The 27,641-nt window shown below is 36.8% G+C and overlaps 1 protein-coding gene across 15 annotated transcripts in view; it reads right to left on the bottom strand.

The window, feature by feature from the left end:
• Positions 1–27,641, bottom strand: part of AHI1 (Abelson helper integration site 1) — a 259,799-nt gene that overhangs the window by 173,150 nt on the left and 59,008 nt on the right. For all 15 annotated transcript variants that reach the window (XR_005217783.1, XM_037842195.1, XM_037842193.1 and 12 more), the window contains 6 exons: positions 15,348–15,471; positions 10,375–10,604; positions 8,747–8,853; positions 7,017–7,135; positions 4,460–4,590; positions 3,094–3,234 (listed from right to left, as the gene is read on the bottom strand). Coding sequence is in view for 14 of the 15 variants with exons in the window: in XM_037842195.1 (XP_037698123.1) it covers positions 3,094–3,234; positions 4,460–4,590; positions 7,017–7,135; positions 8,747–8,853; positions 10,375–10,604; positions 15,348–15,471 (852 nt within the window). In the remaining variant the exon portion in view is untranslated. The remainder of the gene's footprint in view (positions 1–3,093; positions 3,235–4,459; positions 4,591–7,016; positions 7,136–8,746; positions 8,854–10,374; positions 10,605–15,347; positions 15,472–27,641) is intronic.

Here is a 27,641-nt window from a genome sequence, read left to right as displayed (position 1 = left end):
TGGTACTCTGTGACTAAATTTTGTATTACTATATGATTAACCCTTTCAACATCAGGCAAATAAAACTGCCTTCTGAAAGTAAAAATCATGTTTCTTACCAAAAAAAGCAAAAAGTCAGTACAATGAAAGACTCAGAAGACCACAACTTGAACATATGCTTAACAGGGAAAGATGCTTGCTGACTCTTCACAGATTTTGTTAGAACTGAAAAATGGATGATACATTTAGCTACTACTGTGGTCTCATTTGTAGCTTATTTAACATTAAGAAGAAAAAAAAAGTGCTTGCTCCATTTTCCTTGAATATTACCTAAAGTCATGAAATATCACAGCTGCTTTGAGACTTGATTGGTCCTCTACTAATCTATTTTTCTTCAAATAAATACTAGTTAAAAACCACAAAATCATTCTATGATTTTTGAACTTTGTGTCATTAAAAATTTTATGTAAAAACAACATGCAAACTTTATTTTAGACAAGCAAGTTTGGGCAAAACATTTCTACATTTAAAAATAAACAAAATATTAGGCTATGCTCTAAAAAGTCAATAATAAATATAATTTTCAATGAAAAATTTAAAGGCTATTTTGACTTGATCATTCTGGTCTGTCTTTAATAAGTAAAATACTTTAGAGTCTGAAACAATTTTTCATTTTCCTATGGAGATATACAGTCACAAGAACTGCTAAATCTTGGATTGATTGAGATTACTTAACTTCTTCCTAAACTTCCTCATTTTAAAAATAGGCAGCAAAGACTTGGAAAAATGTGTTGAAACATTTTAAGTTTTAATTTGTTTGTAAAGGTGTGTCAGGATATCAAACATTGTGTTCAAAATGGATTGCACAAAATAATTTTAATTTCCTACATGTATTTATTTGAATGGTTTTACTTCTAAAATACTCATGAAAATCCTTCCTCTTCCATGTTAAGAGAGTGTATATATAACATTATGCTCTTAAATTTATGCATCTATTTTCTAATAAAATTGGCTGGAAAGGGACCCAGCTTAATAAAAAAAGGAAAGGCCAACCAGCAGAAAGAATAAGAGAGAGACAATATATAAAAACTTTTGTTTAATTCCATTCCATATAAATATGCTTGCCACCCTATTAGAACAGAAATTCCTATCAAGTCAAGTGTATAAAGGTTTGAAAGCATGAAAACACCATTTTACTTTTTGTTGGTTCTGTTTTACTACAGTGTTTATCAATTTAAAAAGCACTGTCACATGTGAGAATTATCCTCACAAATAACCCTCTGGGGCATGACAGGTATTAGTAGCAGTACTAGTAGTACCATTTAACAGACAAGGAACTGAACCTTCAGGAAGGCAAGAGGCTTGCGACAGTTACTAAACATAACAAAACTGAGCTTAAAACTCTTATTTTTTGGACTCCTAAAACACTTTGCTCTTTCTACTATATTTCTAGAATGAACCTCTAAAAAAAAGTGCCAAATAGGCAAACATAACTACCTGCACTAAAGATGAAATCCTTCTGTCAATGACAAAAATAAAATGCTTGAAGAAAAAAAAAAAAGAGTGAAACTTTTAACTTCCATTTGTAGTGGAAATTTCAAAGCCTAAAAAGCAAATTAGAATCTGAATGAAGACTGTTGTGAAATAATCTCCAACCTCTGAAGAGTTTGAGGAAATAACCATGCTGCCCATTTCCTGTTCAACAGTCCCAATTATAAAGTACTTAGGTAGAGCTCTCTTCCTTTAGTTGAAGACGTAGAGTGGGTACAAAGAAAGAGCTGTTTCAGCATATCGGACTTTGGATAATATGAGAAATCATCAGTGTTTAATTTTGCTCACATTTGCTCGTAACAGTGAAATGGTACAGCTTTGCTTGACAATTCTACCTTTAGTAATAGTGCTCTACAAATCTGGATGTGTTTCAGAAATTAATAATTTCTTCTGTGTACACTTCTTTTAAATAAGATATATCTCAATTTTATGCATATTTTCTAAGGGAATTCATCTGGAAAGGCAAAACATAATTCATACTATAATCAAGAATTCTAGATTTATGATTTATCTCAATCGTCAATAACTCAGCACTTACTACAACCATTAACCAATTCACTGTTTTAACAGCATAATAAACCTAACTTTTCACATTTTGTTAATCAATTGCATTAATTTAAAATGCTTTGTTCAAATAGTTCCACATGAATGTTACCTATATACATATTTGTATATCTGTACATTTATAATATTTGTGCAGATATGATGTACAAGTGTGCAAGCCATCTGAGCTTATCAGAAACAGTGCAGGATGATACATTATATGCTAAACAAATCAGATATTAAAAAAGACCTGTTATTTTTGTATAACAATTAATATATGAAGAAAATGGAATTGCAATTTTGAAAGCAACAGCACTACTGGTACAAGGCAGAACCAAAAGTTAAGTACAAGAACTAGAGAAATATATGAAAAAATAGCATAAATCACAAATAATTCTTAGAATATCATATTATTCCTGAAAAATGTGCCCGGAGCCATCTTTATTTCCTTACTATTTCTAAGAATGATAGGATAGTATAATTTTAGAACTGAAAAAGTCCTTAGATTTCTAATTCCAGATGTCTTCATTAACCTTCAATTCTCTGCCTGCTTTTTAGGTCAAGGAACTCTTAAAACAACAACTTACTAAAATGATGTGCTTCTGTAAAAACAAAAACATAGAATAAAATAGTAACTCAATATTCAACTGAAAACATTAAAGATCCCTATTTCCTAAATGTTACTTAACTATAAATTTGGTATCACAATTCCAAATAATTTTTAGGTAAATTTTATATTCATCTAAATTGATTTACAAAGAAAGAGATGGCTATCTTTCTGCATTCCAACATAAGAGCATAACCATTATGTATACTTTTGCCTACATTTAAATTCATAATAATGATGTTTATGGAAAAATAAAAGGTCATAACAAAATAACACAATTGAATCTGTTCAGCTCTGAAAGTATACTCAAGAGAGCTGTGTACACACAGAGGATGACCAGTTTCATGTTCCTGGACCAGTCTACAGGTGAAGGTTATGCTACATATTCTTTACTTATGAAGAAGTGGACTCACCATGGAAATCAAAGATGTATAAAAGAATTGGCTCATTCTGCCCAAATGCACAAAATGCAACCATGTTTTCAAGTGGATGATAAGAAATGTCTCGAATGGGTGATTTGAATGGCAGATCAGAATACACTGCTACTTGTTCTCCTAAATAAGAAAAAAGATTCAATAATTTGTACATTCTCATATTTCTCATAACAAGATTATTCTGCAACTTATTAAAAAATGTTAACAATAAGTGATAAATTCGCATTATTTACATGAGAAACTGCAAATACTTTATATATATATTTGAGTACCACTTCAATAAATAGTTTCTCTATTTGTATTCTTTTGGTCCCCCTCTTTCTACTCAATCCAGCCTCTTCAATGAGATTTTCAAGGCATAAAATAGAGCCAAAGTGACAAAGGAGAGTGGTATTACAGTCTGAGTTCTGATGGGGCTGAGTAAATTCTAGCTTTAACCAACAACTTGGGGTAGAACTAGGAGAGGAATAACTGGACCATAAAACTAAAGAAACTCTTGCTGGCAGGGAGCAGGGATTGAGGAAGGGATTAGTTTTTCTATTTTTTTCCAGAGGCCACTTGCAGTAACATCTACTTGAAAGATTCCTGTGAGTCTAAATGGCCAGAAGAGGCCTAAAGCCTATGAAACCTACAAGTATCGGTCAGAAGAACTAAAAAAGCAAGGAACTTAAATCCATTTAGTGAAGGGGAAGAGAAATTTAACGCTTCTGGATAGATGGAAAAGTATCAAAACACAGTATAGAAAAAAACCTAAGTGAACTAACTAGTCAAAAATGCCTAAAGGAAAGGCAGAAAGAATGAACAAGTTCATCAAATATGGTTCATTAAAGATTTTAAAGAGAATTTTATAAAAGTCTTTCAATTTCTTGCTAAAAAAAGTCCATGTAGTTTTTACCCTTTCTTTTGAAAACCTAAGGTGAGGAAAACATGAACTTTCTAATGTAATAGTTTATTTTATTTTATTGGAAAAATTTGAATTACAGTAATTCAGGTAAATTGCTAGTTAAGTTTCAGACATCAAATAATCTGATAGAAATTTTTTGTTTCTAATGAAAATATATTGTAGATGTTTAATCATGTGTATACCTACTTACATTCCATATTCATCTTACGATATTTCCTATTTCACACCTTGAATTATAATGTGAAATTCTAAATCCAGGAAGATATACAAACAATAAAGAAAAGAATTTAATATAAGCTTAAACTGCAATTGAGTTCCACAATCTTGAACAATATAACTGACAAGCTAAACTCAGAATTTCCTTGAAAATCACTCCACAAGAATGATAGTTTTTTCACACTTTTAAAGAAAAAGATTTTTGAAAATCAATTAAATATTTACCTGTTTCTGGGTTCCAAACATATACTATACCATCCTCACTTCCAGCAAAGAGAAAAGTCCCACATGGTGTCAGAGTACTGTGAATCTTCTCCCGATAATTTGCAGCACCTACAAATTTCCTTGCTGCTAATCTATAAAAAAAAAGGATTTTACAAATAGGACTTGTCTTATACATTTAAAAGACTGGTGGTAGAAAAACTCTTCTTTTAAATCCTTTATTTCAATTCAACAAATGCCTTTTAAGAATTAGTTGTATGGGAGACATTCTGTGATAGATGCAGATAAAGAGGAAAGCCTGAGCCCAAGGAGCTTCTACTTTACCAAGAGAGAGAAGAAATTTATCAATGTAAAATAGGAGGAAAGCATAGAAAGTACCACAAAGGAGAGAAAACTTTGGGGATATGGACAAGAGAGTAATTCTTGTTATGGTGATCAGAGACTACTTCATGGAAGAACTGGCATTTGGATTGGTTTCTAAAAAATGGAAAAAATAGACAGAATTTTCATATTCTTATATATTTTTTCCATATGATCAATTTTAAAAACCACCCCAGTAATACATTAAATCCCTGAAGAAATATTAGATTAAACATATTACTCAAACCATCTATTAATTATGGGGCACAACCTTTCAGACAGTTTCACTAGTGAATAACAGCTAACAATGTTCCAGCCCTTACTCTGTGCCTGGTAGGTTCTATCTTCACCCTGGATTACAGAGAGGATATTACCTTCACTGCTCTGTAACCTGCTTTTTTCACTCAACAATAAATCAGGAATAATGGCCCCTGTGTCAGAAAATATATATAACACATCATTTTTAATGGGTATATACTGTGTTTAAATGTATTTTAATAAATTTTCTCCTGTTGGACAACATTTAGGAATATTTCCAGCCTTCCCTTAAGATGAACACAATTTCTATTAACAATCTGCTCACTATTTTAAGTTATTTTCTTTCAATAGATTTCCAGACTTGGGATTAGCAGGTCAAACCTTTCTGGAGCCCTTGCAAATGCACTGTGCATATATGGTTTATGAGTTCGATTTATCATTTCTCCTACTTGACAGATGAGGGAAAAGGGGTCTAGAGAGGCAAATCACCTAGTAAAGGGTAGAAGAGGCAGTATCTGAATCTAAATAGTGTGGCTCCAGAGTCCAGGCATGATCTTAAGCTATCAACCACGCTGTTGAGAAAGAGGATAACCAAATTCCTGACGCCAGCCTTCTAAAATCTGGCTCCATTTCTAAAGCCTTCTCTCTCAATATTCCTTATCAAGAAGCCTATGATCAAGTAGACTGGCTAATTAACTCTGCCTGGAACACATCCCACCTCTGAACTTTATTTTGTGCATTTCATGTTTTTCTATCTCTCTGAAAAAACTTCCCTTTTGGGTCTATTCTTGACTAAATTCTACCCATTCTTCAACATCGAGCACAAATGACAGCTTTTCAATAGACTCTTTTAACAGAAGACTTATTATAGCTTCCAGATTTATTCTTGCCATCGTCTCATTATATATTTGTATTCATTAAACATACATTTTTAGTACTTGCTATCTGTCAGGCATTGCATGGGTGCTATGTAAAGAAAAAAGAATACGCAGATTGATTCCAGTCTCTAGATCTCACACTTTAGCCTAGTCCAACACTTAGTGTACTAATTTAGGAGTGTACAATTAGATAATAAACTTCTGGTGAGCTAATCCCGCTTGTCCTTCTCCCACAGCGCCCGTGCCAGGGTCTTGTACTGTTCTACATAAATATTGATGCACTTAGTCATTAGTCCTAAAAAAGATATTTGCAGAATTCAGCTAATATAGATTACCACAAGTTGTCTTTCTAAATACAATAAAGCAATCCAATAAAATAGCTTTCTCTCATTAGTTTTACAGGAACTCTAATACCTAAACAAAAGCAACTAGGAAGGAAAATGCTGGTTTTCCTAGAACTCTAATTCTGTCTCTTACATGAAGAATACTTCCCTTTACATTTGCCTTAATTATGAAAACAAAGGAAAAAAAAAGAAAAACAAGGATGTATTAAACAAAGGTCTCTTATTCAATTATGATACAGTATCATAATATTATAGCAGTATCATAGAGATAAAAAAAATTCACCCCTGTTAAAAGTAGAAGTTTGCTTTTAATAGTGAAAACGAAAAGCAGCAACTGACTGCATTTCAGGTTTCTCAATCTTGGCAAAATTCACACTTTGGGTTGGTAAGTCTTTGTTGTGGAGGCTGCCCTATGAATTGTAGGAACTTCAGCAGCATCCCTTGGTTTCTACTCACTAAATACCAGTAGTAACAATTAAAAAAAGCTTCCAGATATTGTCAGATGTCCCTCAGGGAGCAAAACTGCTCCTGGTTGAAAACCACTGCTGCATTTTATTTATTTTTTTAACTTTATTTATAAAAAAAATTAAAAAAACAAACAATAAATAAAACAACATTTCAGACAAAACCAAAACAAAGGAATAAAAAATGCATTTTATAAATTTGAATTAAATTCATGACTTATTTTGTGGGTACTCATCCCTACTGAAATACACTTACATTCGGAGATCCATGATTCTTAAAGTACTGTCTTTGGTATGAATTAACAATCGTTTTCCATTGGGATGAACCTCCAAATAAGTTATTGGAATCCCCTTAAACTCACTCTCCTTAATTTCCTAAAATGATAAAAAAAAACAATTATAAAAATCATCAAAAAGTTTATCTAATGCTAAACTTCCTCTAGAGCACCAAATTAATTTTAAAAAGTCATTTTCAATTTGGATATACAGCTTTTAAATTTTTCACAAAAGGATTCCCAGTAACTTCAGTTAAGGTTTGAAAATAAAGTACAAATTGTATTTTTTGTTGTTGTTGTTATGTAATGCCACATTTAATTAGCATGTGTTTTTATAGTATATTCACTCTCCAAATATTTAGTCCTAAACCAAGATGCACTTCTAACAAACACATTTTCTAACATTCTGAAAAACAAGACTGCGTAACAAGTTAAGAGTTAGGTGTAAATTTGAGAAAGTTGCCAGCAGTTAGTGTCTGCAGTATCTGCTAGTGATTCTCCCACATTTTTCTTTATCATATTTATTCTCAAACTAAAAATGCCCTTGTTTCAAACCCGGCCCAAGACATGTATGAAATAGCACATGGAAGGAAAATGAGTACAACTTAGCATTACCTACTCTGCTGACTGAATTGTATCAAGAATGAATGAAATCACAGCTTCCAGGCTGTCCAACAGCATTCAATGATCCATCAGCTACTAAAAAGAAATCTCAGCTCATTTCCTAACTTTTTACTTCTGATTGTCTCAAATAATCACCAGACAGTTCAAAGTATCCAAGTTAAAGTTGTGTTTTGGCTACCATATAAAGGTAAAGAAACACATGATCTAATAATAAATAGTAAACTTTGCACTATATACTAAAATGATGGGAACTGATGCTTTTGGAGCTTTGCCAGTTCGCCAGGTATATAATTAGGCAGCTATTTTCAAGGTATGTGTAATTAGGTTACAACAAGAATCCCAAGAAATCACTCAATCTGACAGACCAGATAAGAATGACAAAAACAGAATATATTACCCTATCTTTTAAACAAATATGATAAACTCAATACACTTAACTAAATTTCAGGGAAATTCTTTCCACTTAGTGTGTCTTTTTTCAAATTATGACAACTGTTGTCATAATCTGTTGTGAAAAATTGAAGAACAAAAGTATAAAATAGAAGGCAGAAACTAGATCACCTTATGTAAGGTGAATTCAAATTTAACACCGCATTTATTTTTCTGAACAAAAAAGAAAAAAGAAACACCAACATAACTGCTTAAAATACAAGCCACCTTAAAAACACTCTACCCAAAAAGAGAAAGAGGTTAATCATTTTTTTTTTTTGCCTATTTAGAAAATTTCAAAAGAATTATTATTAAATGATAGACCCCATCTTAACTAATAATTCTAAAAGACAACACTTAACAAAACACCGAGCACAGTGCTTGTGCAGAGATGCTATGGGAGCAAGAAAGGACATGAAGAGCAAAACCTTTAAGTCACTACTCATATAGTGAGAGAACGCACGATGCATTTCTAGCGGCAAGGCCAGATAATGGATGGCTTAATGTCACAGTGCAAATTGAAGTTCAAAGAAACAAAAGAAAAGCCTGATCAAAATTAAGGAAATGTTCACAAAGTCACTATCTCACCAGAAGGACATGATAACTGACTTTCCAGGGATTTTAATTAAATGACTCAATATGGAATATGATGTCATACCTTATTTACACTCCAGTGGCGCACTGAGTATTGCACATCATTAACTTTGACATAGGTGTTCCAAACAACAATCACCCCCGTGCAGTCTCCTGAATACATGTGATGACCTATTAACAAAAGGACTCATTTATGACTGCTACACAGAGTTAGAGACAAATAATATGAAGCTGCGGAAACCACATCCCAGCGGAACAGTCAAAGAATAGGAAAGCTATTAAAAGGCATGTCAGTTTAAAAAAACAAAAATAACTCTCAAACTCGACTATCTTTAAATGAATTCTTCACTCTCTTGAATTATTTCTTATGACTTATTCCCCTTTGCCACTTACCTGAATTTGAATACAAACAGAAATTAGCATCTTAGTCCGGGTGTATATGGCTCACATTCTGAAGTGAAACAAATTATTTGCATTATCCAACATAAACCTGTAATTCTCACCTTTATCGTAATAAACTATAGAAGCTACTTCATCTCATATTCCTGGGAAAACACTTATATTCTAATGTATACTGTTAGCACAATGCCTGAGACCCAGAGGAACTGAATAAATGATCAGGGAATGAATAAAATAATACACAACAGGTGATGCAGTTTAACATCAATTCTCAATAACAAACCACCTAACAGCAGGATGGGCCTCAGAGACCATCATGACACCATCACTAACAGATGGTCGTGCAGCAACTGTGACTTTAATGTTTTACAAAGCAGCCTGTTCAACTGCTGAACAGCTCTCTGTACTGGAATGTTCTTCCTCATCATGAGCACAGAAAATCTGTCTTTGGTAGCTTTGGCCCCACCTCTGCCCACTGAAGTAACATAAACCAATTTCTCTTTTTTTGTCATTTGGATATCTTAGGGTCATGTATTTGAAGAAATTCTTCATCCCTCTTTTATAATCTGGATTTTTTCTACTATAGCAGTTTTCAGGCACCTTTCTATCCTTGGTTGACCTTTCCTGAATATGCTCCAATTTATTAACATCCCTATTGTTGTAAGTACATCAATAGAATTATCATTGTGGTTTGGATCCCATACGAACTAATTATAGCTACAGCCTACATGTCTAGTCTGTGGGATAATGTAAAAAAGTGTCTATTTAATAGATATAATGGATTTCTTTATTCTTTCAGCTAATAAAATCATCTATTTTTACATCTCTAAAACATTATTTATTATTCATACACTAAGAGAAATCTTTAAATAACTGCAAAATTTCCTTCTATGCAATAGTGTAGTTTGTGTTTTTTTTAAAAATTCTGTGGCTGCAAATAAAATATGTTTTTTCAAGATTCTTTTGGGACTTTCTCCCCCTATTTTCCTCAATTTTTATTCTTCAACTTAAGACAATAACCACCAATCCAATGAAATGCATTTCTGAAATTTGGTGCCTGGCTGCTTGCTACAGCAAATATTAACTTCACTTACATGTTTTGGAACTGACTGACTTTAACACTATGAACAGAACTCCCTCCATGCTGACTGTCAAATAAACACAAATCTCAAAATGTACAACCAACCATCAATACATAAAACATTTCTCAAGCTTAATTGTAATCCTAGTGAAATGAAAAAAAAAAATTCTTCATGCAACTAGCCTTCATTTGGAGCACATTCTCTGGCATACCTTCCTTATCGAAACAGACAGAGTTGATAAAACTCTTGTGAGTATCAAACTGCCGCATCAGCGTGGCAGGCTCCTCTCTCCCATCGACCTTCCACACTCGTATCATGGAATCATAGCATCCTGTAACCACCAGCTCTCTCACAGCTGGATGGAATTTAGCCGTGTACACAAAGGAAGGATGGGGTAAAACTGTGAAAGTATTTGTGTTATTTATTTCATTTTTCCAAATCCTGGAAAAGACAAAAAGTTACACATTGCTTCTGGAAGGCAGAAGTTCTTGAAAAGTTTCTCTTAGAATCAGTATGACTAACTGAGCCTTAAGTAAGCACATGGCAACAACCAGTAATAAATTAAGTTCTATCAAAATAAAAAATAGGATGAACACATATTTGATGGGTGGAATTCTTCACATTTTGACAAAGCTATTCTTATAGTTATTATCAAGCATAATGGTTAATTTGTCCACTAATTGTAATTATGTGCAGTGAAATAAAAAACTGTATTTGCATTTAGATTTGTCTGTTTTTTAAACCTACCTATTTTGACACTGACTAAACACCAACAGAAGAGTTGGTAAAATATTGCAATATTGCACTTAGTACAATATACATAAAAATAAATATAGGAGAGAAACTTTAATGATTTACCATTTAGGTTGTGTATATCCTCTTGCAAAGTGCTCACTAGTGGGAATTTAGAGTAGAAGAGTTTTTATTAAAGTTTATATTTGTAATTTCAAAGCCTAGATGGTAAAGATGAGGATCTCAAAGGCCAAAAAGCAATACTGAAATTTACAATCTGAATTCTGGAGTAAAAAATATTAAAATTATGATATTTTGATAGAAAGACCATCCTACCTTAAACACTTTATATTTAAACACTCTCATTATCTCTTTCTCTAAATACTAGCCGATCTGTTTAAACATTTAAGGTTAGCATCACTGCTAGTCTTGACATGGAGTAAGCCCTAAGGATTAAACTGCTCCCTGAGATACTAAACATTTCCAATCAATGTGTAAAAATAAGTCAAATCAAGCAATAAATAGGTGCTGTATGAATGTGGAATACTTGATATGTTTATAATATTAGGATGCTATTAGAATTAGAAGAACATATTTTTTTTTATAATATGGGGTAGTGCTTTCTATTTCATCCTTTCAATTATTGTCTAGGAACTAAAGCAAATTAAGTCCTTTTCAAAATTATCAATAAAAGAACAAAAATAATAACATTTGTGAGTATTCTCAGCAGCTGCTTAAAATACAGGATATGGTCTTCTATTACTAAGAATCCAAACTAATAATGAAGGAAGTGAAAGAACCTGTTTTCAAGTAAAAATACAGCACATGTGTCACTGCATAAACATTCACCACAGTAGCTTTCCATGAACTAATGCCACATGAACAAAATCGCTAATTGGGAGGGAATATAAAGATAGTTTAAAAATGGTAAAAATCTTAGTTGATTACTAATAAACATTAGCAGCACTATTTGGTATATTATAGAACAAGGCAGAAATGAAGCAATCATATCTTCAAAACAACTTAATAAAAAATTAAAGTAGAAATAATATCTTTAAATTAAAATAAAGTTTTTGGTATAAAAATAAAACTGGTATCAATGAAAGCTTCAGTCACCCAAGTACTGGTAGGATCCATATCAAAAGAAATGTATTAATGGGTTTGAGGAAAAATCAAGCTCATCATAGACAGAGACAATTAAAAGGAAACACAAAAAAAATTATTAGCATGGGGAAAGAAAAAAATAATAAAAAACTTAAAACAATATGTGTGTAGAGGAGATAAAGTAGGGACATATAGGCCCGACTGGAAAAGTCTTTCTGATTGTATTAGGAGTTTTTGCTGTGAGGAAAACACAGATGATTATTCTGAAGATAACCAGAGAAGAGATTTAGACTAAATCCAAATAGCAGAGAACTAACCAATGGGAAATAGTTGTTTAGAGACACAACAATAGCCTGGGAGAATGAGCCCAGAAGAGAGAAGAGGAGGAAGACATGGTGGGAACCCACACTTCTGCCACCTTTGGCCATTAGCCACCCCCATTCTCCTCTTTTTAGACTTTAGCCTATTCATTACTAGCATCCCTTATCTTCTTAAAACCCTCATCTCTTTTTGTTTCTAGCCATAATGCTTTTGTGCTGATATTTTTAAGATATAGGGTATTAAATGGATGTCAATTTCAAACCTACTTAAAGAAAAAAGTATACATTATACAATTCTACGTACTTTATTATAATGGGTATGTTTTGTAGGGAAATCCAAGATGGCGCCAAGAAATGGTAAAATCTGAGCCGTATTTTAAATGATGGCTAGGAGCCTACTATGGCTTGGAAAGGGCACTTAATAAAGGTCTGTTGAATGAATGAGCTAGGTAGAAAGGGTAGGAGAGGAGTATTTAAGCATAGGAAGAGTAGGTAAAAGATCATGCAGTTGTCCATGAAGACAAGATGTTAAGGGTATTTCAGGAGATTGTGTGGGTGAGGCAAAGGTGTATATGGGAAGCGCATGGCGCAAAAGGATGTAAGATCCATAGGGTCATGTGCCTTATTTTATATAGCACTGGGATATGGTCCAATGGACAAAGATTTTTTTTTTTAAATCAAGGCACAATGAAAGATGGTTCAGAAAGACAATTTGGGCACAGCAGAGAGGGAAGAGGCAGAGACTGAAAACTGGGGAAGTTTAGCAGCAACAGTTTAAGCAAGAGATAAGGGCTTGGATTAAGGCAACAGCAGTAAGAATAAAGAGGATGTGATAGAATGGTGAGCCTTTTAGGAAGGAGGACTGAGAGGCCTTGGTGCTAGTTAGATGTGGGAAGGCATGGTGGGAAACAGAAAAGAGATGAGTACTAACTCCAGTTCCCAGCTTGGGAGATAGGGTGGACAAGGAGGCCATTAAAGCATACATAAGAAGAGCAAATGAGGAAAACAAAGCTTGGGTGGCCAATGAGTTTGATTATGGACTTGAGGTACCACTGAGCCATTCAGGACGAAATGTGTAATGGAAAGTCAGACTGAGAAAAGAGATGGGAGCTGGAAGTCATTACATGTAAGGGAGACTCAAGGCTGGGAAGAAAGATGAGAGACATGAAAATAAGCATACAAATCCAGGAGAAGAATATCAAGTAAAAGATCAACAGTGACAGAGAATAGGCAGAGAAAATGAAAGAAGAAAGAGAATGAATAGAACTGGTCAAAGTCAAAAGGGGAAAACAGGAAGATGTTGTCAATGAAAACTATGAACTGGAAAAAACATCAAGATTAATCAATAATCAATTACTGCAGTGAAGGCAAACAGAATGAGATGAAAGCTGGCCAATGGATCTAACAATTAGCAAGTAACAGCTGACCACTTGAGAAAGCAGTATGTACAGCATGGTGGGAGTGAAAGCCAGATCAACTGGGCTGAAGTAAATACAAGGCGAGCAGAACATCTTTGATGGATAAAAGTGGAAAAGGTGGTAGTCTGAAAGTAAGAATAAAGAAAAAAATTTAAGATAAGGGAATCTGAGAATATTTCTGGATAAAGAAGGAAGATACTAAAGAGACCAGAGGATAGGAAATGATGGGTGGCACAGAACTGCGCATTAAATGGCTGAGATTAAGAGCACAGGTCAGATGTACCTTAAAGGAGACCAGCCCCACAGCTTTTCCTCAAGAAAGGTAGACAGTGATAAATATGGAGGAATTTACAGATTTTAGGGGGGAAACCAGAGAGAAATACAGGAGGTTCACATCTGGCTAATTTCACTGGAGACTGAAGGTTGTCATCTAAAGAAAGTGATTTAGTTTAGAGGACTGGATGAGCAGTAATGTTTGAATCTGCTGCCAAAGGGATGAGAAAAGGAAGATGACTACAGACAAGTAAAAGGATTGCTCAGCTCAGCAGAGATGGGAGCTCAGGTGACATTAAGTCAAGGCTATAGTCAAGCCTCAGGAATGTTACATAGTTCCCTCTAGTGTAACCTGGTATCCCTTTGACAGAATGCTCACACTCAAAGAACAAACTGAGTATACAGGTTCTTGGTGATATTGTTAAGAGGAACTAATAGTAGATTCCCAGCTGGAGAGAGAGGGAAGTCAACGGTCACTAATTGCTATCTTTTTTCATTTAAATATAAACTAAGCAGCAATGATATCATCTTGATCAATCAGACATTATAATGAGGGGGGCAGATAAAATTACAAGAAGGGGTACAGAGTCTGGGAGTCTTGCATTAGAGGAGCAGGAAGCAGAAGAAGCAATGAGAAAGAAGTCAAAGTGGATCTCCACTGCCTAAGGTCAGCTTCTACCTGTGTGTCTACCAACCAGGATAAAATTAAGTGTCATATATAAAAGCAGCTTGAAAAAACTGTCTAATAATATTTTTGGAAGACATTAAAAGGCAGAACCAGCAGTGAAAAAAAGTGTAAATGAAACATTATGAAGAAGCTTTTAAAATGTTTTATCGTGATACTTATTAAATTGAAAGGAATTAATTTTACAATCAACATGAAAAATGCAATACTTAATCTGTAAAATTCTTAAAACATAAAATGCATACTTGTTTATTTACCCTGCAGCTATGTCCTAACCAACACTATGTTCTAGCCTCTGCACCTGTCAGGAGTGAAGACAGATGCTGCATATGTCCTAGAAAAATCCTCAGTTGTTTAACCTCCTCATTCCAGAGTGTTAATAAAGCAGTGTACGTAACGATCATTTAAAGACACAGAGGACTTAGAAATGTTACATTATACATATTTAAAATATATTTAGGAAAAATGTCTTCAAGAGAAAAGTTTTCATTACTACTATGTAATCAGTCTGTTGTACAAGGTATATTTGTGACAGTCCCTTAGTTAAAACATGACTGAAGCATAAAAGTAGTTACAGCACACATAATTTACCTTTGTTTCTTTTCCCTGAAGCAAGCAGCAAACACAATAAGTATTTCTCAAGTCAACTAACCTGGCAGTGCCATCAGACGATGCAGTAAGTATATAGCGATCATCTTTTGACCAGCAAAGATCATAAATGATATTGAGGTGGCCACACAATTCTCTCATGAAACGTCCAGAGGGGATTTCATATACTAATGAAAATATTGAGAATCAGTAAAAGTTTCCAGACAGTCCTTAGTTCAGAAATATTCAAAGTAATAAAAATTTAGACACAAGGAAAGCATTATCTATATGAAAATTGTCACTAAAATCCTTTGCAGTGCAAACAAAATTCAAAATCCACTTAAGACTAACTTCTCATGCAATTTAGACATAAGAATTTGCACACAAAATAAAATATGCTACAATTAAAAATTATTTTCATCTCTTCAAAGCAATCCCCCTAAGAATTTTTGCTAATCAACTTTATTATTCAAATAATAAATTACAAATTTAAGTTCAATTCACTTAAAATATTCTATCATTTGAGCTTTTCAATTTTTCATGGTTATTAATTTATCTGAAAGTCAATTAAATTTTAACTAAAATTTTAATTATTGGAAGTAATGAGAAATTTAAACTGTATCACTGTCAGAAAAAATCTCTAATACTAAAACTATAGATACAGTGAGGGAAATTATAGAGACCCAATCTGATAGACAAAGTATCTGTAATATTACTTCAAGTTACAAACACACTGAAACCTTCTAAGATAACCAGTTAACACAGAGCAAAGGTTTTCCAAGTCTCTATCCCCACCTAGTGGTAAAATCAACTTCCCTTTAAACTGAAGCGGATCAGAAGTACTTCCAGAATAGCGAAGTAAGGACCTCTGAAATGATCCTCCATAAAAGTAGTGAGAGAGGACTTCTGGAGAAGATGGCAGAGTAGGGAGTTCCAGGATTCAGTCCTTCCACCAAATCAACTATTAAACAGGCAGGAACTGTCTGAAACAACTCTTTTGAAACTCCAGTGGCCAGAAGAACACTGTACACCATCCAAGGAAGAGCAGGAGGAAGAGGCTGATAAATTAAGGTGAAGAACTGTAAGCTGCTCTCTCTGCGTGGTGGCTACTGGTACACATCTCCCACCCTCAAGGCAGGCCACTGTGGGGTCCAGCGCTTGGTTGGCTGCTGCCGACAAATGGACATAAACATCCTCTTCCTCAGGAACAAGGTGTACACAGCAGATCCCTGAGCTCGGTTTTTGATTAGTGAACTTGGATTGCTGGGTCCCAGTTCTGACGCAGCTATTGGTTCAACCTGACCTGGAAAAAGGCTGCAGCAGCCACTGCTTCAATGCTGCCTCAAACACAGGAAGAGGCAGCTATTGTTTTAACCCTCTTCCGATGGGGCAGAGGCTGTGGAGACTTAAAGATGCAGGGCATCCTCAGGGCTACGGGGGAAAGTTAGCTGCTGCATTTGCAGGGAAGGCCAGAAAGTGAAGCTCTGGGGAGCCACTGGAGAAGATACTGGTGCCCTTCCTGACCCCCTCCACAGGGTACTTGCAGCCAGACTGGGCCCTCTTTATGGGTCCCTGGCCCTGATTTGTCTCTGGGAAAAAGTGAATTGGGAAAGTCCTCTCCAGGCCATCTTCCCAAAATTTGCTCTTCACGCAAAAGTAGCCTGAGACAATGAAAGAAGTGTAAAAAACCATAGAGGCAGACAGCCTGGGACAAAGGCCTGCTAGCTTCAGATACCCGGAAGAGAGGGAGGTTTGTCCCCTGGGAAATAGAGGGGAGGGGACAGCCAAACTCCTGTAAACAGGGGAACTCCAAAACAACGCACAAGCAAAAGTCCAGGACAAGACAATAGCCCAGTAAGACAAGGAAAACCCTTCACAGTGCATTCATTTTAGGCAGACCTTCCTGATGGGAGAGCTGAAGCTGAAGAAAATCTGTCTTATCACCAGCTCGTTACATAGCCAAGAAATAGACATACCACAGAGTAAAACCCAGAGTTAACATTTTAAAGTATTGAAATGTACACTGTGCAACAAGAGTACAAGACAAACAAATAAAACAGGAAATGATTGCCCATCCCAAGGAAGAAGATAAAAACACAGAAAAAGATGAAACGTGGACATACCAAACAAAGCCTTTAAAAAATGATCTTAAAAATGCTTCAGGAGATGAAGGAAAGTATGGGGCAATAAGTACAGGTATCAGGAAAACAATGAATAAACAATATGAGACTCTAAGTAAAGAAATAGAAATTTTAAAAATGAGGCAAATAGAACTACTGGAGTTGAAGACCACAATAACTGAAATGAAAAATGACCAGGAGGATTCTGACAGCAGATTGGAATTGGCAGAAGAAAGAATCAGTGAACTTGAAACAAAGCACCTAAAACGTGTCAGGCTGGGAGAATCCAACATGGCGGCTAGGCGAGACAGGGCAAAAAAACACCTCCATGAAAAATACTAGATAAAAGCCAGAAAGTGACCCAGAACACCAGTTCCAGCAATGCACCAGCCGGATAAGGTCTGCTAAATCCACAGGGACCGTGCATTTGGTGAAACCGGGAGTCTGCATTCTGAAATGAGTGAGAGAGCCGGCTGAAAGTCCAGAGGCCACGCTGCGGTGTGGGGAAACCGTGGGTCGGCGTTTGGAGACAGACTAGTTCTTTTTTTAAAAAAATAACCTGGGACCGACTGCAGATACAATGGTGAGAACTGTGCAGTGAAGCATGGCAGGAGCAGGCTGTCCCAACACCTTGGTGTCTGGTATGGAGGACAGCCCTTCCCACACCCACTGCTGATTGTCTTGGGGCCAGGGGGGCAGAGGGGAGCCAAAAGGAGAAAGAAACCGCGCCCCTTGCATCCATCTCCCTGGCAGGCTGGGGACGCTCCTGCCCGGGGCCAGACCCATAGCCCAGAGCCGCGCCAAGGGTCCCAGTGTGATGAGGAGTGTTTCCCGCAGCATTGCGCACACACTACAATATCGGCCGTGGACAGTGGCCTTTAGTGAACCTGCAGCTAACTGTCCTGGAGCTGGGAAGGTGGAGCTGTGTGAAGAGGGGGAAATTAACACACCCCATTCAACCATTTTTACAGCAGGCTAGGAAACCCCTACATGGCCCGGTGGCCCAGGGCTTCCCCGGAGGGCCGGCGCGCACTTGTGATGTGGCACAGCCTTCCCTTAGCAGAGGTCCTGGAAGAGCACGGCTGAGAAGGGGGACCTGCTCGGAAATCCCAGGGACCCTACGCCAGTGCCAGGGACTTGTGGGTCAGCGGCAGAGACTATCTGTGGCGGAACTGAGGTGAAGGCTCAGACTCTTGCAACAGACTTAAATCTCCAGGAACACCTAGGAGGTTTGATTATTAAAGCTGCCCTGCCTCCCTAACCACTCAGACACATGCCCCACATTCAGGGCGGACAGCACCAACAACACACCCAAACTTAGTGCACCAACTGAACTCCACAAGAATCAGATCCCCACACACCACAAAGACAAAGTTGGGGAGAAATAACCTGAGGGGAACAGGTGACTTGCAGACACCATCTGCTGGTTAGTTAGAGAAAGTGTACGCCACCAAGCTGTAGATCTGACAAATTAGAGATTGGTATTTTTTAGACCCTGAAAGAACCCTATCAAGTAAAGCAAATGCCAAGAGGCCAAAAACAACAGAAAATCTTAAAGCATATGATAAAACCAGACGATATGGAGAACCCAAACCAAAACACCCAAATGAAAAGATCAGAAGAGACACAGTACTTGGAGCAATTAATCAAAGAACTAAAAACAAAAAATGAGACCATGGCAAAGGATATAAAGGACATAAAGAAGACCCTAGAAGAGCATAAAGAAGAAATTGTAAGAGTAAATAAAAAAATAGAAGATCTTATGGAAATAAAAGAAACTGTTGGCCAAATTAAAAAGACACTGGATACTCATAATACAAGATTAGAGGAAGCTGAACAATGACTCAGTGTCCTAGAAGTCCACAGAACGGAAAATGAAAGAACAAAAGAATGGGGAAAAAATAAAAAAAATTGAAATGGATCTCAGGGATATGATAGATAAAATAAAACGTCCAAATTTAAGACTCATTGGTGTCCCAGAAGGGGAACAGAAGGGTAAATGTCTAGAAAGAGTATTCAAAGAAATTGTTAGGGAAAACTTCCCAAACCTTCTACACAATATAAATGTACAAAGCATAAATGCTCAACGAACTCCAAATAGAATAAATCCAAATAAACCCACTCCAAGACATATTGTGATCAGACTGTCAAATACTGAAGAGAAAGAGCAAGTTCTGAAAGCAGTAAGAGAAAAGCAATTCACCACATACAAAGGAAACAACATAAGACTAAGTTGTGACTAATCAGCAGCCACCATGGAGGTGAGAAGGCAGTGGCATGACATAGTTAAAATTCTGAGAGAGAAAAATTTCCAACCAAGAATACTTTATCCAGCAAAACTCTCCTTCAAATTTGAAGGAGAGCTTAAATTTTTCACAGACAAACAAATGCTGAGAGATTTTGCTAATAAAAGACCTGCCCTACTTCAGATACTAAAGGGAGCCCTACTGACAGAGAAACAAAGAAAGGAGAGACAGATACAGAGAAATTTAACAGACATATATAGAACATTACATCCCAAATCACCAGGACACACATTCTTCTCTAGTGATCATGGATCTTTCTCCAGAACAGACCATATGCTGGGACGTAAAACAAGCCTCAATAAATTAAAAAAAAAAAAATTTAATTTATTCAAAGCACATTCTGTGACCACAATGGAATACAAATAGAAGTCAATAACCATCAGAGACTTAGAAAATTCACAAACACATGGAGGGTAAAAGTGAGGGGGAAATGAAAATATTTCCAGATAATCAAAAGCTGAGGGACTTCATCACCAGTAGAACAGTCCTATAAGAAATGCTAAAGGGAATTGAGCAGGCTGAAAGGAAGGGACACTAAACAATTGACTGAAACCACATGAAGAAATAAAGATTTCCAGTAAAGATCATATGGTAAATATAAATACCAATACTACTGTATTTTTTATTTGTAACTCCACTATTTACTTCCTACAGGATCTAAAATACATAAACTGTAATGATAAATCAGTGGTTTTGGACTCAACATAAAATATGTAATTTTTGACAAGAACTGCATAAAGGTGGGGGAATGGAGGAGTAAAGGAACATAATTTATGTGTCCTATTGAAGTTAAGTTGGTATCAAAGAAAAACAAGATTATTATAGACCTAAGAGGTTAAATTTAAGCCCCATGGTAAACACAAAGAAAGTATCAGAGAATATGACCATAGAGATGAATAGTGGAGCATGAGTTATGAGAAGTGGGGGAAGGGGCAATGGGGAGTTAAAAAATGAGTGTAGGGTTTTTGTTTGGGGTGAAGGGAAATTTTGAGTAATTGATGGTGGGAAATCAATGGCATTGCAACATTGTGAATGTGATTAATCTCACTAATGGAATGATAGGGAGAGGTTGGAATGGGAAGATTTAGGCTGTATATATGTTTCCACAAACAAACAAACAAAAAACAGTCTAAATAGATATTGACAATTAAATGCCAAAGATGATCCTGGATGGGATCTGAGGATGGAGGAGAAGAGGCTCAAAGGGACATAGTTGGGATATAAGAAAAAAAAAAAGAAATATAGAATGTAAGCTTTGCATCAATGTTGAATTTCTCGAACTTCTTAGCTGCACTTAATGGGAATGCATAAAAGAATGTTCGCATGGGAAATGTATATGTGAATTATATTGAGTGTTCAAGGATGTGTGCAGTTTGCTCTCACGTGTTCAGAAGACAAAGCAATAGATGGATGATAGATAGGGAGGGAGGGAAAGAAAGAAATGGTGGTGTGAGAGGATGTTAAAGTTGGTGGATCAGGGTATCAGTGGGGGTTGGGGTATGCTAGAATTCTGTGTATGGGGTTTGTATTGTTTTTGCAACTGTTCCTGTAAGTTTGAATTTATTTCAAAATAAAATTTAAAAAAAAGAGCGAGGCTGAGGAGCAGAAGGAAAAAAGAAACATTAAAAGCAAAAAGGAACTAAGACAGCTATGAGACACCATCAAGGACACCAACATATGCATTATGGGAGTCCCAGAAGGAGACGAAAGAAAGGGGCAGAAGGAATACCCAAAAAAATGATGACAGAAAACTTGCCAAACTTAGCAAAACACATGAATACACATATCCAAGAAGCTAAGAGAACACGAAATAGGATAAACATGAAAAAAAATACCTCATCATATATTGATTACACTACCAAATGCAAAGAAGAGAGTTCTGAAAGCTTCTGAAAGCTATTAGAGAAAAGCAACATGCCATATATAAGGGAGTGTATACTATACTAATATCTGATAAAATAAGACTTGATGTCAAAAACAATCATGAGGGACAAAGGTGGTCATTATATACTGGTAAAGGGAATGATGCAAAAGGAAGATGTAATAATAATAAATATATATGGGTGACATCATCAACATGATGACGTAAACAGCTACTGAAAACTTCTCCAGAGATTCAACAAAAAAAGGATAATTCTGAATTGTTTGAGACTGTGGTGTAGGACATACACTGGAGAAGGATCATGCTGATGCCAAATTGAAGAAAGAGAAGAAATATCAGGTAGGAATCTTTCCCAACCAGCCAGTCTTCTCCCCTACCCCTTACCCGATCTCCATGTGGGAAAGGTCACAGAACCAGCAGATGGGAACACTCCCACCAGGGACACAGATTTTAAAATCTCTCACAGCAAACACCCACAGTTTGAAGACCAGGGGACAGGGCGGGACAATTCAAGGCCCAGGTCAGTGAGGGAAAAAAAGGCTGAGAAAATGTTGACGGAGACTGAGTTTCCATCCCTAGGTCTGAAAACCCTTCCACCACTCTTAAGAGAAACAGCAGCCAGCAGCTGTTTCCTTGCCTTGTGGACAGGTGGCGTACTGGATCATCCGAGGAAGTAGTTTGCCACAGGTGGAGCCCCACATCAAGCCAGATTTTGGCTGGCAAAGTGAGGGCACAGGAATCCTGCAGTTTCAGCTCACCTGTGTATACACAGCCTGTGCTCAGAGGCAAAGCAGCGTCTGAGGACAATTAAGTTACAGAACAGCGCCATCTGCCGGACAGTCCAGAAAGTGCAGGCAAAAAAAAACACTTAAAAACATTCTCCAGACCCATTATTAGGACCACAGGAGCTGGTCTACACAACCTGCACAGAAACTCAGCCTGGTTTTGGCTGACAAATACTGTCAACTCAACTGTCAAACCAGGGCTCTAAAACAAACTGAGGTCTTGCTGACCAGTGGAAAACAGAGCACCACTGGAAGCCAGCAGATCTACATTACCACACACAGCAAACTTGCTGCAGTGCCCAGTGCCTACCTACCATCCCTGTGGCAGGCCATGGTGGGTGCCTGATTTTGGGGGGAAAACTGGGGGCAGAGCCAATCTGACAACTGGTGAGTGAGAGAAACAAAGGAATACAGAGATCAAAGAAAACCAACAAGAAAAAAAAACAAGGAAAAAGAGTGAAAACAACCTCCAGAATAAACTAATCAGGAAAATCAGATGCCTAGACAGAGAAAAATCACAAGCCACACCAGAAAACACGAAGATATGGCCAAGACAAAGGAACAAATTAATACCTCAACTGAGATTCAGGAGTTGAAACAACTAATCGAAGATGTGCAAACAAATCTTCTAAATCAAATCAACTAGTTGAAAGAAAACATGACAAAAGAGATGGACATAAAGAAGACACTGGGTGACCATAAAGAAAAATTCATAACCTTGAAAAAACAAATCGCAGAACTTGTGGGAATAAAAGGTACAATAGAAGACATAAAAAACACAATGGAGACATTTAAGAGCAGACTTGGAGAGGCAGAAGAAAGGTTACTGAAGCAGAGGACAGGACATCTGAAATCCTACACACAAAATAACAGATAGGGAAAAGAATGGAAAAATATGAGCAAGGGCTCAGGGAACTGAATGACAACATGAAGTGCACAAATATACATGTTATAGGTGTCCCAGAAGGAGAAGGGAAGAGGGGCAGAAGCAATAATAGAGGAAATAGTCAATGAAAATTTCCCAACACTAATGAAAGACAAAAAATTACAGGTCCAAGAAGTGCAGCGTACTCCAAACAGAATGGATCCAAATAGACCTACTCTAAGACACTTCCTAATCAGATTGTCAAATGTCACAAAGACAAAGAATTCTGAAAGCAGCAAGAGAAAAGCAATCCATCACTACAAGGGAAGTTCAGTAAGACTAAGTGTGGATTTCTCAGTAGAAGCCATGGAGGCAAGAAGGCAGTGGTATGATGTATTAAAGACATTGAAAGAGAAAAACTGCCAACCAAGAATCCTATATCCAGTAAAAGCGTCTTTCAAAAATGAGGGAGAGTTTAAAGTATTTACAGATTAACAGACACTGAGAGAATTCGTGAACAGGAGACCTCCTCTACAAGAAATACTAAAGGGAGTGCTACAGACAGATAGGAAAAGATGGGAGAGAGAGGTTTGGAGAAGACCATAAAAATGAAGATACCAGGAGATAGAAAGAGGGGAAATGTCAGGCATTCGAGGCTGAAGGATTACAGAATGTTCAACAGGATTGACTGTATAGATACAGAAATGGATAGCACAATACTGGGTGAAGGTACCACAATATTTTAAGTACACTGAACAAAGATGACTGTGAGTATGGTTTAAAGAGGAGGATTAGGGGTGTGCAGGACACCAGAAGGAAAGACGGAAGATAAGGACTCGGATGGTATAACTTAGTGAAACCTAGAGTGGTCAATGGTTGTAATTAAATGTACAAATATAAGAAGGTTTTTACATGAGGGAGAACAAATGAATGTCAACTTTGCAAGGTGTTGAAAATGGGATGGTATTGGGGAAAACACAATCAGTGCAAACTAGAAAATATATATATGCACCTAACATCAGAGCCCCAAAATATATGAAGCAAATACTGACAAATTTGAAGGGAAGAATAATAGTAGGAGGCTTTAACACACCATTCTCAGCAATGGATAGAACAACCAATCAGAAGAACAATAAGGAAGTACAGGAATTGAATGATAAACTAAACCAACTAGACCTAAGAGAGAGATATAGAACACTGCACCCAACAAAAACAGAATACACTTCTTCCTGAGTGTACATGGATCATTCTCCAGGACAGACCACATGTAGGGTCTCAAGTCTCAATAAATTCAAATATATTTAAATCATACAACACATATTCTTCAAACACAATAGAATAAAGCTAGAAACTAATAACAGAGGGAGAAAGGGGAAATTTACAAATATGAGGAAATTAAACAACATACTCTTAAACAACCAATGGGGTAAAGAGGAAATCAGAAACAAAATTAGGAAATATCTTGAGGTGAATGAAAATGAAAATACAACTTACCAAAACTTACAGCATGAAATGAAGTTCTAAGAGGGATTTATAACTGTAAATGCTTACATTAAAAAAGAAGAAAGACTTCAAATCAGAGACATAACCTCAAAACTGGAACCAGAAAAAGAAGAGCATACTAAATCCAAATCAAGTAGAAGGAAGGAAATAACAAAGATTAGAACAGAGATAAATGAAATTTAAAAAATCAAAATTAAAAAAAAAAAATCAGTAGAGAGACTCAACAAAACCGTAAGTTGACTCTTTGAAAAGGTAACAAAATCCAGAAACTTTTAGCTAGACTGACAAAGAAAAAGAGAAGATATAAATAAGATCAGAAAGGAAAAGGAGGACATTACTACTGACCCCACTGAAATAAAAATGACTTTAAGTGGATAATATGAACAACTATAAGCCAATAAATTAGACAACCTAGATGAAATAGACAAATTCTTAGAAACACAAACTACCTACATTGACTCAAGAAGAAACAGAAGAACTCAACAAACTAATTACTTACAAAGATATAGAATCAGTAATCAAAAACCTCCCAAGATGGCAGTTAGGAGAGATAGGGCAAAAAAACACCTCTGTGAAAAATACTAGATAAAAGCCAGAAAGTGACTCAGAACACCAGTCCCAGTGATGCAACAGCCGGACAAGCTCTGCTAAATCCAGAGGGACTGTGCACGTGGTGAAACCAGGAGTCTGCCTTCTGAAACAAGTAAGCCTGCTGAATATCCAGCAGCCACACTGTGGTGTGGTGAAACCATGTGTTGGCGTTTAGAGTCGGACTAGTTCTTTTTTAAAAACCCAAAAGCGGCTGCAGATATGGCAGCGAGAACCACACAGTGAAGCGGGGCAGGAACAGCATCTCCACAACCTGTGGGTATGCCTCAATATCTGGTGTGGATAACAGCCTTTCACATACCCGCTGCTAACTGTCTCAGAGCAAGGAACGCAGAGATTAGCCTAAAGGGGGAGAAAACCACACCCCTTACAGTCATCTTCCTAGTGGGATGGGAAGGCTCCTGCCCATCACCAGCGCCACAGCCCAGAGCCGCGCCAAAAAACCCAGTGCAACAGGAAGTGTTTCCAGCAACACACACACACACCATAGTATCGGGCATGAGCGATAGCCTTTCACGCACCCACAGCTAACTGACCCAGAGCTAGGAAGGCAGAGACGTGTGAAAAGGGGGAAATTAACACACCCCTACAGCTGTCCTTTCAGCAGGCTGAGAACACCCCTACATGGCCCGGTGGCCCAGAACTTCCCTTGAGGGATGGTGCACACTTGTGACATAGCACAGCCTTCCCTCAGCAGAGGCCCTAGGAAGGCATGGCTTGGAAGAGGAACCACTCGGAAATCCCAGGGACCATGTGCCAATACCAAGGGCTTGTGGGTCAGCGGCAGAGACAATCTGTGGCGAGACTGAACTGAAGGTTTAGACTCTTGCAACAGCCTTAAATCTCTAGGAACACCTGGGAAGTTTGATTATTAAAGCCGCCCTCCTTCCCTAACCACTCAGACACACACCCCACATTCAGGGCAGGCCGCACCAACTACACATGCAAACTTGGTGCACTAATTGGACCCCCACAAGAAATCAGACCCCCACACACCACAAAGACAAAGTTGGGGAGAAATAACTTGAGGGGGAAAAGGTGGCTCGCAGACACCACCTGCTGGTTAGTTAGAGAAAGTGCATGCCACCAAGCTGTAGATCTGAAAAATTAGAGATAAGTCTAATCAGCCTACATATCCTAAAAGAACCCTATCAAGTTAAGCAAATGCCAAGAGACCAAAAACAACAGAAAATTTTAAAGCATATGAAAAAACCAAATATGGATAACCCAAACCCAAACACCCAAATCAAAAGATCAGAGGAGACACAGTACTTGGAGCAATTAATCAAAGAGCTAAAGACAAACAACAAGAGCATGGCACAGGATATAAAGGACATAAAGAAGACCCTAGAAGAGCATAAAGAAGAAATTTCAAGAGTAAATAAAAAAATAGATGATCTTATGGAAAGAAAAGAAACTGTCAGCCAAATCAAAAAGATTCTGGATACTCATAGTACAAGATTAGAGGAAGCTGAACACGAAATCAGCCACCTGGAGGATGACAAAACAGAAAATGAAAGAACAAAAGAAAGAATGGGGAAAAAATAAAAAAAATCGAAATGGACCTCAAGGATCTCATAGATAATATAAAATGTCCAAATATAAGACGCATTTTTGTTCCAGAAGGGAAAGAGAAAGGTAAAGGTCTAGAAAGAGTATTCAAAGTAACGTCAGGGAAAACTTCCCAATCCTTCTACACAATATAAATACACAAAGCATAAATGGCCAGCAAACTCCAAATAGAATAAAGCCAAATAAACCCACTCCAAGACATATTCTGATCAGACTGTCAAATATGGAAGACAAGGAGCAAGTTCTAAAAGCAGTAAGAGAAAAGCAAATCACCACACAAAGGAAACAACATATGATTAAGTACTGAGTACTCAGCAGCCACCAAGGAGGCAAGAATGCAGTGGCATGACATATATAAACTGTGAGAGAGAAAACTTGCCAACCAATAATTCTTTACCTTGTAAAGCTCTCCTTCTCCTTCAAATTTGAGGGAGAGCTTAAATTTTTCACAGACAAATGCCGAGAGATTTTGCTAATAAAAGACCTGCCTTACTTCATATACTAAAGGGAGTCCTACCGACAAGAGAAAGAAAGAAAGGAGAGAGAGATATGGAGAAGGGTTCAGTACTAAACAGATTCAGTATTGGTTCATTAAAGGACAATAAGAGAGAGAGAGAGGGAAAAAATATATCCAACAAACAAACCAAAGGATAGGATGGCTGATTCCAGAAATGCCTTCACAGTAATAACGTTGAATGTAAATGGATTAAAATCCC

This window comes from Choloepus didactylus, chromosome 7 (genome assembly GCF_015220235.1).
Source record: "Choloepus didactylus isolate mChoDid1 chromosome 7, mChoDid1.pri, whole genome shotgun sequence".
Taxonomy (NCBI): Eukaryota; Metazoa; Chordata; class Mammalia; order Pilosa; family Megalonychidae; genus Choloepus; species Choloepus didactylus.
This window is presented reverse-complemented; position numbering and strand designations above follow the sequence as displayed.